The following is a 13,665-nucleotide window of genomic DNA, read 5'->3' on the forward strand; positions in this document are numbered from 1 at the left end:
AAGTGAGGAATGAAGGAGAAAAAGGATAGAATAAAAGGGAAGTGATTTTACAGATCAAGGTTCTAATGGAAAAAGTCAAATTAATTTCACTAGTGTCTGAAGTGTTATTTTCCAGACAGAGCCTGTGTGTCTTCCCACTAGATTGGGAGCAGGAAACTCCAAACTCTACAATGCCTCTAACCCAAGTGGAAGTAGCACTGACCTACTTTCAGACCACACTGGGAAGACCCACCAATTAATTAAAGTTTGTACTTGCACAATCAAGTACAATGCTGTGGGGTTGTTTTGCTGCAGTTATATTTCTTTCTTTTAAATCCCCTCTTATCTTGTATGATAGTTGTTAGTCACATACATTCTTGAGACTAAGTTTGGTTCATCTTAACTGCTGTAACCAAGGAAAGGTTGAGATTTTGAAAATTTGATTATTTTCCAATTTTGATGTTGTATTTTTATTTCTAAAGGAATAGAGCTGCAAGGTTTCTATAAGTGCTGGAATCAGGCATTTATTAATAGTTGTTCTTACATATTCAGTTACAAGAACTGATTTCTAGTTGTTTTAAACTATCAAAACTCCAAGGAGAGCAAGAGAAAACTGCATAAAGTGATGCATGATATATTTTAGGTTTTATGCAGGGTTGTTACACTTATTTAAACCTCAAAAAACCTTTTATGATAGCTGAGAAAACTAAGATTCAGAGAGGTTAAGCAACTTGCCCCAGGAGGTAATGAAGATGAGATTTGAACTCAAGTCTTTCGGAGCTCAAAGCTCATACTTTCTTTACAACTCTGTATGCTTCCCATGGATTTTTTTTTTTTAACTTACAAAACAGTATTTATTAACCCAGTTTCCCTTCTCCTGCCATAATACGTAGGTGTGACACAGATGGCTGGGTACATTAGCATGGAGTTGTCAGAAAGCCCCACCAGTCACTGATGTAGAGTTAAGTGACTGGCCTTGGTCAGGCAATAGGACTATAATTACAGTGTGGTTTCAAGCACCATACTCAAAGCTGACCCAGCCCAGATCTCCAGCACCTGCCAAGCTCACTGGGGAAGGCCTCGGAGCACAAGAATCAAAAGCACTGTACAGATGATCAGGAATGCCTAGGGCAGAACACTGCTGTGGTTGTACCCCCCTTACAGAAGCCAGAGCTGTCCACCCTCAAAGCGGCTCTGTCAGAGGCCTGCCTCCCTTGGGAGCAGGGCTGGTCCAAAGGCCTGGCTGGTCTAGCATCTCCTCTTGGCTGATGGTCAGAAGGCTGCACACCTGGATCCCCCTGGGAAGCAGTCCCACACACCAACCCCAGGCTGGGCCGCCATCATTATCTTTCCTGCTGTTCTGTCCAGCCAATTGGTGCTACTGCTGCTTGTGTGGAAGGCTCTTCCAGGTAGGCGGGAGCTTCCTGTGGATCAGCGTGAGTCCGCAGAGGATGAGGAACACTCCTCCCCACCACAACACCTCCTGCCACTCTCCATACAGCACATAGCCCAGGAAGGCCGAGCTGAGGATGTTTGAAAAAGTCACTGTGACAGATGCAATGGCTGAAGACATGGAGAAACTGAGGCCCCGGCTAAAGAAGGTCCACATCAGGGAATTGGTGCTTGCCATCACTATGATGCCTAAGACGGATAAGCCTACGTTCACCTCGGAGGCGGCGGCCAGGGCCCCCAACGCGCCGGCGCACAGGCAGTTGAACGCGCCCCAGAAGCGGCGCCGCATCGCGCCCGCCTGGAGGTGGGGGAAATTCGACTGGGGTGTCGGGGTAGGCGGTAGGCGGTAGCTGCCACGGCACCGCCCGGGGACTGCGGCCTCACGGCCATGGGCCATGGTGCCGGCTGCCACAGCTCCGTGCGCCCGCCGCGCCCTTCCCATGGATCTTGCTATTGCAATTACAGCTTAGTAGAAATTATTTATCTGCTTAAAATTCTTTCTTAATTCACTCAGCTCCACCATTACATTAATATTGGCACAGCAAACACCAAGCATTTTGTGGCAAACCATATTTCATGACCATCTTTTTTAACGTTTTCTTCTATGTCACCAAAAGGCCCAATATTTCTTTTTTTAAAAAAAATAAAAAGAATTTTGAGTAGAGTTGCAAATGTGTAGAGCAGCCAATAAACATATATTAAGTGATTGCCATGTGTCCACTGCTAAACACTAAACTTGACTTTTCCTATTTCCTGGCACTTGCCTTTATTAAGCATCTCCTATACCCTAGGAAGTAGTCTAGGCACTGGAAATCATATAAAATATCATGGGCGGAACTGGCCTCCATCTTAACTGCTCTTACATCTTTCTGTAAGAAGGTCTTATGACAAAGGATCTGAATTGGATTGCAGTACCTATATTTAAAACCTAGAGGAAAAGCTTATACACAAAGCACCTTAATCTTTTCTGACCGAAATACAGCGACCATCATGATGAATAGATATTGTAGGTCTGGAGTTGCCGTCAATATGTGGCATTGTGCCCAAGGAAATTAAATTTGCCTGTTTTTTATTATTGAGACTAAATATTTGGCCTGGGTTCCTGTAGAAAATAAGTAATTCCATTACATGTCATTCACCTTTGAGTAACCCTCCAAGTTAATGAAGACTCAAGCTGAAAATGTACATTTATTACAGAAATAATCTAGTTAGCAAACATTGATTAGGTCTCCTTATATTCACTGGACAGGATATAAAGATTTAAACATGAAAAATACAGTCTTTGTGTTTAAGAAATGTGTAGCCTAATTTGTCTAAAAATGTCTCTCCATATCTGAAAAATGAAACACATTTTTGGTTTGGGCTGTTTTTAATAAGAGGGCGAAATGAATTTTGATGACTAATAAAAAGATATTTCAAAGTCACGAGGATCCTGGACTGTGAAGTCAGGGAGAGGGGGCTTTGCCATGCGGTCTGCCGTGCACTACCTGCAGGACCTGGCACAAGTTACTTCCCATGCCCCATGCTATATAATCAATATAACATCTCCCATTTCATTAGGTTGTGTTGAGCTGAGATAAGGAAGTTCCTGACAATTTCCTGAAACATCACAAGTACTCAATAAATTATGTCTATTGCTTTTTATTTACGATATGTGTTTTGGGCCGAATTGAGTTTTCAATTCACCATCGTGCACATTCTCAACCTAAAATATAATGGGGACACAGCACACCCCTTACCCTGAGTGTCTGCGGTCTTGCCTAGGCCTGTGCATTCAGATCAGTCCATCCCTGCAGTCTGGGCCTCCTTCTTCTCCTTCCCTAAAACTTCTGTATACACAAATGAGTATCAAAATACTGAACATCAAGAAATGTCGATTGCAAACATCAGGAAAGTCATTTTTTTAAAGTATTATACAAACACTTAGTGGCTTTTTAAGAAGTCATGAAACACTGACGCTATGCCCACCATGGACCAGGCATCGCTCTGAATACTGCAAGGCTCATCACGCCCACTCTGTGAGAAGTTGCCTGGCTTTGGAGCCAAACCTGGCTCAAAATCTTGGTCTTGCTACTTGTTTATTTAGTGACTTCGGAAGAGAAACTTACCCACTAAGTCTGTTTCTTAATTCATAAAATAAAGGGTTAGCAGTGCCTTCTGGGCTGGTTGTAAAGTTAGTCTTTGTGAAGTGCCTGGCACAATGCCTGGCACGTACGAGGTACTCAGTAAACAAGAGCTGCCTTTCCCTCATCCCTAGTGATTATGGAGAGAGAAATCAGGGTTGTCCTTCTAAACCTCACGTCCTGTGAGAACAATGAATCTTATACGGAAAGGAGCACCTCTTAAACTCTGTATCCATGCTGCTGCAGATGACAGCCTGCAAGCAGTCAAATTGGGTCTTGAACCCAGATCTTTGGATTCTGAAGAAAGCTATGCATTTTGCTCCCTTCCACCCTGTATTTCTGCTTCTGCTTTGGGGAGAGAGCAACTGCACGCTTCTGGGGGGGACACATGAGGAGATGGATTGCGTTCCTCCATTCACAGAGTCCTGTGTACTGACCCTAACCAGCTGTCACCACCAACCCGCCCTTTCCTCCTAAAGCTCCTCTTCTTCCTCCAGAACGCCAAGGCCAAGTGCATCGGCTTTGTTCCTAGTCCTTGCCCTGTCCAAGCTCTGCTCAAAAGCACGGTGTAGAGAGGGGTAGGGAGCAGGAGGCACAAGTGCTCCCCAGGAACATGGTCGACAAAAGCGGTGCCTTCTCACAGTGTTAAAGGCAGTACATTTATATGGCAGTTTAAACACCACAGTAAAAAGCGATGAGAGGAAGCACTGTCTAGCAAGAGTGTGTGGTGAGTAAGGAAAAGTAGGCAAAAAAGCAGTCCTTCAAGGGGGCTCTCTCCTCCAACAATCAAAAAACACAGAATACCCTCACCTGTGGGCTCACCCCCGACCACCACCCACCCCAGGCCTAGAACCTGGCCTCTCCTCTCCGTTATACCTGCCCCACACCTCTTCCTAGCGCAGCCCCTTTAGTTCAGGTGATAAGCCAGTTGCTGCCAAGATTCTGATAGAGAGGTGACCATTCTACATTCGGCCTCTCCACACTGTTGTCTTCCCAGCTAGCAGTGGAATGGTGGGACTCTGGGACAAGGAGAGAAAGCAGAGGTCATTGGCAGCACTCGCTGCATACACTTCTGGGTGGCAGGATGGCATCTCTGGTTAAGGCTACCAGCATCTTCTGTGTGGCTGGTCTTCAGCTTCTGCCTCCAGAATGCCAACACCTCGGTATCTCCTGTGTGGGGCTCAGCTCCCAGAGTGCTACCTCCACCTGTCCACCCCCAGGACCAGTCTTTATTTTTAGGGAGAAAAATATTTTATTTTTAGGGAGTCCTAAATATTCAGCAGCTCGTGAGATTGTGCTGAGCCTCACCTATAGAGTCAGGATTTATCTGCATAAATATGATAAAAGAAACCATGGGAGTGGATGAAATTGCCCTCAGGAAAGGGTATAGAAGAGCTAGGACAAAGCCCTGAAGAACCCCAACATTTGGGGGAGCAGTGGAGAAAGACGAGCCTCTGGTTTCCTCTCTGGAGGTGATGCTAATAAACCTAGGCAGTTTCTCAGGCTCACTACTTGAGGCGAAAACACCACTTACTTTTTCACAAGGTTTATAAGAAATTTAAATGAGACATCATATGCAACTAGGACCTGTTCCATAGGCAGGACTTTAGTAATGGTAGCTAAGTAGTACTACCAAGATAAAACTTCTTCCTACTCTGTATTTTTGGCACTATCACTATCATCAGTTTATATATTGGTTGCTTTATTTATCTTGTGACATTTATCTAGATTGAAATAAGCTTTCCAACCTCTAAAAATCCATCTATGTTTAATTTTTTGTTGTTGTTGTTATTCCCAAACTTGACAGGCTTCTCCCATAACACCAAAGGAAGCTAAAGGAATCCTATTAGGTGGAGAGGTTAGAGGCACAGGCCCGACTCCCAGTGTGGCCGATCTAAGACTGCAGTTCTAGATTCACACAGGAAAGTGTTCTCAATTCTACAACTTGGGAGAGAGCCATTCTAGCCCTAGATTATCAAGACAGTAAAATTCTTTCCCTTTAGATCTCTTTGTTTTGATAGGGAAAAGTCACTTCATTTTTCAAAACAAATCAAATTTTTCAAAACAAATATTTTTTTTCCAAAAATAATCAACTTTTGACCTCCCATTTTTGGTAAAAAAAAAAAAAAAAAAGAATAACAAAAAATATATGCTTCACCCCAGAAACAATTATACTATAGAAATTGATTTTAAAGTCTTCATGGAGTTGTAGAGTTAGAAGTGGGAAATCATTAGATATAGTATTTTTAAGCTTATCAGATTATCAAACATAGTGTCTTAAACTTGTTATTTCTATAAGATCCTTGACTATCATTGCTGTCTTTTGAAGAGTATCTTTCAAAATTTTTTTTATAAATTCTCAAAAGGCAAGACTGTACCTCTTTAATCACACTTAATGCAGTTGGTGTGATTGTTTCTGCTTGGATCTTGTCAAAGATCTGTTAATGTATGAATAACTTACATTTCATAACTTTGCTTTAAACTTTCAGAATTTTCTTCATACTTTTCTTAAACGTCTCAAATCTTTCTACTTTTCGTGGGTAAGATGTTTTTAATGTTTTTGTCCTAATTCAACAATTTGATTAGGGTTAATTTTTTTTCCTGAAGCTTTACATCTTTGATGTATTCGTATTTATATTCCATGTATGAGTGTATTCTATGTCTTAGAAACATGACTTTCAGTGAAATTAAGCTACTGATTAACATAGCATTTTGTGAAGATATGCGAATTTTTTCCTCTCTTGTTATTGGCTGATGAGTAAAGACTGGGAGACTGAAACATAAAGAGAAGGTAACTTGTATTAAACTAGAATTATAAACGATGCTGGGAATGGACTGTATGTTTCCTGAACCCTGATCCAGTGCCCTTTTCACTGGAAAATGGACAATTCGTGACGTTCATAACCTAGTTCATACTGGCTATTGTCCAAAACTGGTGGTCAAAAACAGGACAGGGTCTATGGAAACTATTGCCTGTTTTGTCACTAATTTAATACAAGATGTACTGGAAGTTGTGTGTATTTTATGATCTTTTTTGGTAAGGTATGCTATTTCATCTCATAAGTTGAGTGACAGGAAATAAAGCACTGGAAAGCATAGTATTAGGCCTATAGAAACCAATGGTGATTGGTGAATGTGGCATTCATTGTGAACTCAAAGCTAAATTAGAAGCGTAGAGAAGCCAGTTTGGAGACTTGAAACTCAAGGAAAATTATAGGAAGAAAATGATCATTATATAACTATGATATTTTGTCCCTATAAGGGAATAAGGCAATTAGAGGTGAAAAGGAAGAAAGGTTTTAACAACAACAACAAAAAAAAAAATGAAAGGGGAGAAAGTGTTTCTAAATATTATAGGTGGGTAGTTTTAAATGTCAAGTTTTTCTATAAACTCATCATGCAGAGAGTAACAGAGAATAGTTTTATGCAGGAGGAGATTTTTTAAAAAAAACAAACATTGACATTTTAAAGACCTAAATGTCTTAAATGGAATGACTATTAAAATGCAAAATTAGACCGAGCAAAGACAACTTGAAGATTATATTTGAGTAGTATCCTAAGAGGCAGATAATGAATGACTCAGATCATCTGAGCGGCTCAGGCTGACTCACATGTTTTGGAAGAACGTGTCATCAACTCACTGATTCTGTCAGTGTTTTTCCTTTTGTTCCACCTGGTAATGCCAAACAAACCCTGAAATACCAGTGACTTTCTTAGCTCCAATTTCTCAAGAAGACTTGCCAATCCACCAGTAATAAGTGTAAGGTTTTGAATATATAGAGATTTAGCATATTTGCATAATACTAGCATAAGAAACACAAGCCACTTCTGTAACTTTGGAATATGTAAGAGCCGGGAGCCCAAACAGAGCTTTGGCAGGATAAGAATGAAAGAAACAAGACAGGGTTTGGATTGGCAGGATGGAAGAAAGGGGCCTTCTGACCCCAATGCTGCAGGAATAGTGCTTCCTGCAAGATATTTTAAATCAACAAATATTATCTTGTGCCTCTAGTAGATTAAGGTAGTTAAAAATGAGGGAGCTTTGGACTTTGTTCTAGAAAGGCTCACAGACTATCAGGGAAACTGACATAGGAACTAATAAGTGGTACCATTTCGTATATTATAATATTTATAAAAGTAACACTTTGCAGGGAGCACAGAATAGTCAATGTCTTACACCACCACTAGAATTGAGAGGCCCTCACAGAGGAGGTGACATCTGGCCTGGGTGTTAGAAGAGGATGAATTGAAATTCTAAAAGTCAACAACATAGGGAAAGCATTCCAGCCAGAGGTAAGGACCACAGAAGGAAGAAAGAGATACTGGAGTACAAGTGTTGAAGTATGTTCAGAGAATGGTTAATAATCCAGTCCAGCCACAGATTAGAAAAAGTAGTAACAGATGAGATGGAAATGCAGGACACAATGATATGTCAGGTCAGTGTAGTTCTCTTGGTATGCTTCACATGATCTGTGTGTTGGCATTATCCCAGCCTCAAGAGTATGTCTAACCTACAAATGGCTATTCTTCTAAATCTGTGATTTGGCTTCTTGGCAGAGCCCCAGTTTGGGTGATGAATAACTGTAGTCTAAGAAAAGCTTGCAATCTCTTCTGTACTCATACATCTTTGTGTTGCTTGAACTTACAGTGCCAAGTCCTTGATAAATATCTATTGAAAAATGCAATAATGAATCATATGCACATGTATACACACATATACAGACAATTGAAGAAAGTTCCATTGCTTTTTGAATACTCAAATTTAACTGAATGTTCACTTGAATGTTGGTGATAGATTTCTTTGACCCCTTTGCTATTTTCCCACAGGATTGAAAAAACGTACAAGGAAGGCCTTTGGAATACGGAAGAAAGAAAAGGACACTGATTCTACGTATGTACTTTAAGGATTTGCCTCTCCAAAGAAGATATTTGCATTAAGAGATACTGTTATCACTGTCACTTTAAGATTGCCACACAGTTTTCTTGAATATCATGTACTTTTCTGTTGCTCTCCCCATTTCTGGGTAAATTGTTACTGTTCAGCATAAACAGTTCTTAGATTTATGCTAGAAAAGTGAACATTTTTTATCATGTGTTCAGTTTCTCATTGTGGTTTTTTTTTTTTAACAACCTGATAACCACCATTTCCCAACAGTCCCAGGAGACAGAAAGCATGACTTATTTTGTGGGAGACTAAAAGTCTTTATTTCTACATCTAGAGTTGCCCCTAGTATCTGACCTGAAGAAACAAAAGAAACACCTGTTTAGGTAGATTAGACCTAACCAGAAACAGAAATGTAGACTGGAGAGCATCCCAAAGCCCTCAGTTGAGATGCCAAGATTTTGTACAAGCAGAATTGTAACCAACAGAATTCACCGGAAGAATAGAATATTTGGCCGTGAATAAGAAACCAATGCCAGAAACAACTGTGGGGTTGCTTATACATGTTTAAATGATCCTATCCAGGCTCATAGACACAGATAGATCCTTGAAAATGTCCAATGATGCAACAGTTTCATTTCACTCACTTCGCTTATTTGGCCATCTTGAATTCTCCAGCAGAAGTATTTGACACTGACACAAAATCTCAGGTGCCATTTTTCGTGAAGCAGGTGATTTAAATAGATGGAGTCCACTGGCCATGAGCTCAGGATTCCAGCCAAGACCAGTGTAAGGCGAGCACAACCACTCAGCTGCCCTTGTTTCTGACCAGATGTCAATGCAGATCTGCTATGGTCTGCTATATATCAGAATCAAATCTATTCTATCCCTCATTTGGCTAGATTCTCTGAAATAAAGTATGAGAATGGGAAAATCAATAATTGTTTGGGCACAGGTAAAAATGAAGAAGGCCACATTTATTCTCACGTTTAGCTTTTCATTCTGTACATATTTTTCATGCATAAATTGTGATCACAAGGTGCTGAGCATTTCTCTGTGTCTTTGTCCTCTAAGAATTTATAAGTCATGAGATAAAATGTTTGCTACACAAATTAAAATATTTTTATACACCTGAATGAGGTAACATATTTTGAATGCCTAGTATGGCACCTAGTGCTTAGTAAGCACTCAGGAGATGGCAGTTGCTGCTACTCTTATTATTACTGATACAAATTAATGTGTGGTAAGTTCCATATGTTCCATTAAAGTGGAATTTCATGGGAATTTGAGGGTGAGAAGGGTCATTTTGGACTGTTGATCAGTGATGCTTCAGGTAGAGAGTAGCCTTGAGTTTGGCCTTCAAGAAGATGAGGACATGTATTTCAATCAAAGGGAACAATAAAAGCAAAAGTAGAGAAGTGAAAAGAACAGTAGGCATTTCTGTCAATCTTGGGGCCATATGTCCACCTGTGGGCTACAGGTCAAGGTGATAATGGAAGGCAAGGCTAGGAAGGAGATCGGGGACACATAGGAAAATAAATATCAGGGCTACTTTCTTAGGCAGTGGGCACCATGAAACCTGGAAGAGTCTTCAGCCAAAGAGTGTAAAGGATCGGAAGAACAAAGCTATTTTTTGTCTACATATCAAATGTTAAGTCTGCTATTCTTCTATTTTTTTCTTTGTGCTTTTTCTTTTGGTAAATATTTACTTCATGGAAATTACATTTACTGTAGTCCTGCAAATTTTTCTAAATGATTGAATAAAGAATATTTTTCTAAGGATTATATAATTTACATTGGTTCTTAAGAAATGTGCCATTTTCTGAACATTAACCACCCAGAATAGGTGACGGTCCCTTCACTTGGGTCAGAAGACCTGGGCTCTAGTCCCAACACTGCCAAGAGCTCCTGGGCTTTGGGAATCACACTCTCCTTTGTTGAGCCTCAGTTTCCACACCAGTACACATAAAAGATGGAGTCTAATTTCCCTAAAGGGCCAGACACTCTACCAGTCAGTCTGTCAGCAGCATCTGCTGACCCTACAACGTGCCATGTGTTGTGTGGGACACGATTAGACGCATCTTAGGACAGTGTCATCAGCAGAAACCAAATCCTTTTTTCCCCAGGACAGCATCTTTCTTTCGGCAGCACAGATTTCTGGTATGTAAAGAAAGTTTGAAAGAAAAAAAAAAAGATATCTTGAAAAGAGAAAAGAAGTTAAACAACCTCCCCAGGGCAGGCTGAGCTAATTTACATATGACCAAAGCACTGCTTTTCCATCAGCATTTCTAAAGTTATGAAAATAAGCAAGTTAGTCCTCAAGGCTTCAAGTAGATGCTCAATCTTTTTCTGAGGTACTACAAAGGGACATCTGTTTATAGACTCCCAAGCATCTTTCCTAAACTTCTTATCATTTGAGTGCCCCAGATTACTCATGGGATGCCAAGTTAGCTGATAAGTGGGTTCTACCATCCGTCCTGGTCAAAGGGCAAGCTGTTTAATATGTTTTGTACAAGCCTTTGCTCTTCATGAACCCCCACTCTCTAATCGGATCACATATCGTTCTTGGAAAAGGAGTCATAAGCTCAAAGGGGTTAGGAAAATGCTCTGGCAATTTGTTGGCCCTTCAGCTTCACTTAATGCTTATGTTAGTCTGCAATCATTGAAACCGTGTTGGTGCAAACTGGTTTCAGGGCTGCTGCAACTCACTCAGGGTTGCTAAGCAATCCGCTGGGGTAGACGCAAGTGCCAACTTCAGCGGATTGAACATCCCTAGCTAGAGAGTGGGGTGAGGACCAGAGCTTCCTGATTTGATCATCATTACAGAGGCTGATAGAGGGAGGAAGGGAGACAGCCTGTGGGAAGTGGCAGGCCCAGTGGGGTGTATTTTGTTGTGCTGATATCCTTTTTAGTCCTCCCAGCAATTCAATAAGGTTAGTAGTAATACCTCAATTTTAGAGATGAGACATCAGTGCCCAAAGGGGTTAAGCAGCTTGCTGAAGGCTGCCCAGAAAATAAGACTTGGAGCCAGTATTCTAGTCTAGAATCCAGTGCCCATGCTCTTATCATCTACAAGAAAAAAAACATCAATGGGCAGAATTATAATCCAAATAGGAGGGTAAAGATAAAAGGCAATAGGTGCAAAGGGTAACTGAAATTGTTTGAAATAGAGCCCAAAGAAAAAATCTTTTTAAAATAAAATACAAAACTTCATTAGAAGAGGTTAGAAAATGAATTTAAAACTCATGCCCAAGTGACTGAGGCTGCCAAAATTTCTCCATTCCCTCTCCTGGGTCAGATTATATAATAATTATTATTCTAGATAACTTTTATTGAGTATTCACTATGTTCTAGACAACTGTTTCAGGCTCGTCATTTATTTTAGCTCCTTGAACCCTCTCATATTCCTATGGGGTTTATACAATGACCATAGGTATTTTATAGACGAGGAAACTGAGACACAAAAGGGTGATGGAATTCACCCAACCTTCCACAGCTAGGAGACCTACGTCGTCGGTTACCCCCGTAGTCTGGCACTGCAGCCAGCGCTCTTACCTGCCACGCTTGCTGCCTCCAAATGAGGAAGCATCAGCCTCGTTTCCATCAGTGGATAAGAACAAAGGATGGGAGTAGGACTCCCATGCTGCTATGTACAATTACAGTTTTTCTGATTAAAAATTTTGAAATCCATCCCGATAGCTGCAATAAGCATGAAGTCAAGCAGCCTCCCATTTAAGACCTGCTACTGACGGGCCCTTGTACCTGGACCGACAGTGGGCAATACCATAGCCAGCCAGCTTCCAGAGCCTTCTCTTCGCCACATCTATTTCTTGCAGTCCCCAGACTTTCCCACAAGGGTCAGTGCCTCTGAACATATCCTACCAAGAAGTGGATACCCAACTCCTTTAACAGGGGTTGATATCCCAGTAAGAAATGTGCAGGATGTACACATGGAAAGGAGAGTTGGCTCTGATGAGGATGGGGTGGTACCTATCCTCTGTGCTCTCCCACTAGCCTGGGCTTACTATGGCCATGATAACTCACTGGATTGACTTGCCTGTCTCGTTCTCTCTCTGATGAGCATGTCTTGTTTGGGGGATTGTTTGTTTGTTTATGGGTTTTTTTGAGACAGAGTCTTGCTCTGTTGCCCCAGGCAGGGTGCAGTGGTGTCACTGTAGCTCACTGCAACCTCAAACTCCTGGGCTCAATCCATCCTCTTGCCACAGCCTCCCAGAGCGCTGGGGTTACAGATGTGAGCCACCATGCCCAGCCCTTTGTTATTTTTATCCCCTGGTCCTAGCCAAGGACCTAGCTCATTATAAGCCCTCAATATTTGTTCAATGAATTACAACTTTTGTTAGCTGAGATTCTTCCTATCCTATTTTAGATAAAATTTCTTTGAACTGGTTAATTTCCATGTCCAGGGAATGCCCAAAGGTCCCAAGATTTATGTCAACTCCTGTGGTCTTTCAATGTCAGGGTCCTTTCTGCTTCTCACCCCTGTATCACCACATCTGTGTGGACACAGAACTCACTAGTTATGAAAAATAATGCGTTTTATCAAGTGTACCGTAATACAAAGTAGAATATTCTGATAATTTGGGGTGGGGACACTGGTGAGGAAAGGGAATCACATCTCAGAATCCAAATGGCCTCCCACCAACTTTCTGAATTTCTCTCTCCCCTACCTCTCTCTCCTCTCATTGCCCCACCCTATGAAGCAGTAATGAATTTCCTTGCCTGGTTTTCTTCCAAACAGTACAAGCCTTTTTCCAAGCATAATTCTAGTCCCTTTGTTAATATAACATTTTTTTGGCTCCTTACAGAACAAATTAAAATACAAAGCTATAAAAGTACAGCAGTGGCTACTCTTTGTTTCCCCTGTCTGTGCCCCTCCAGTCCATCTTCCTGCTCCTGCGTTGCTCTAAAGTCCAATGTGGCTGCAAGTGAGCAGTTTTATATTCCTAGGGAAGGGATATCTTGGAAGAGAAAAGAAATAATAATCAACTAATACTTTTGGATACTTAGTATATGTCAGGAACTATTATACGTTCTTACTATACCTTCTCTATCTTATTTAACCTGACTTAGAGAGGTTAAGTAACATATTCAAGGTCACAGAACTATTAAGTGATGACATCTGGACACCCAGATTCATCTCACTCTGAGGCCCTGGCTCCTAAGCACACAGAGCATGGTGACCCCATGGACTAGCTACCCTGAACTCTG

At 41.2% G+C, this 13,665-nt stretch overlaps 1 protein-coding gene and 1 pseudogene across 20 annotated transcripts in view; one reads left to right on the forward strand and one right to left on the reverse strand.

Annotated features, from left to right (window-relative positions):
* The window catches only part of SGIP1 (SH3GL interacting endocytic adaptor 1), a 195,237-nt gene that overhangs the window by 70,903 nt on the left and 110,669 nt on the right, over positions 1–13,665 (forward strand). For all 20 annotated transcript variants that reach the window (XM_075999126.1, XM_075999124.1, XM_075999127.1 and 17 more), the window contains one exon: positions 8,382–8,445. In XM_075999126.1, the coding sequence (XP_075855241.1) occupies positions 8,382–8,445 (64 nt within the window). The remainder of the gene's footprint in view (positions 1–8,381; positions 8,446–13,665) is intronic.
* On the reverse strand, positions 1,068–1,821 carry LOC105872836 (transmembrane protein 42 pseudogene; annotated as a pseudogene).

This window comes from Microcebus murinus, chromosome 2 (assembly GCF_040939455.1).
Source record: "Microcebus murinus isolate Inina chromosome 2, M.murinus_Inina_mat1.0, whole genome shotgun sequence".
Classification (NCBI taxonomy): Eukaryota; Metazoa; Chordata; class Mammalia; order Primates; family Cheirogaleidae; genus Microcebus; species Microcebus murinus.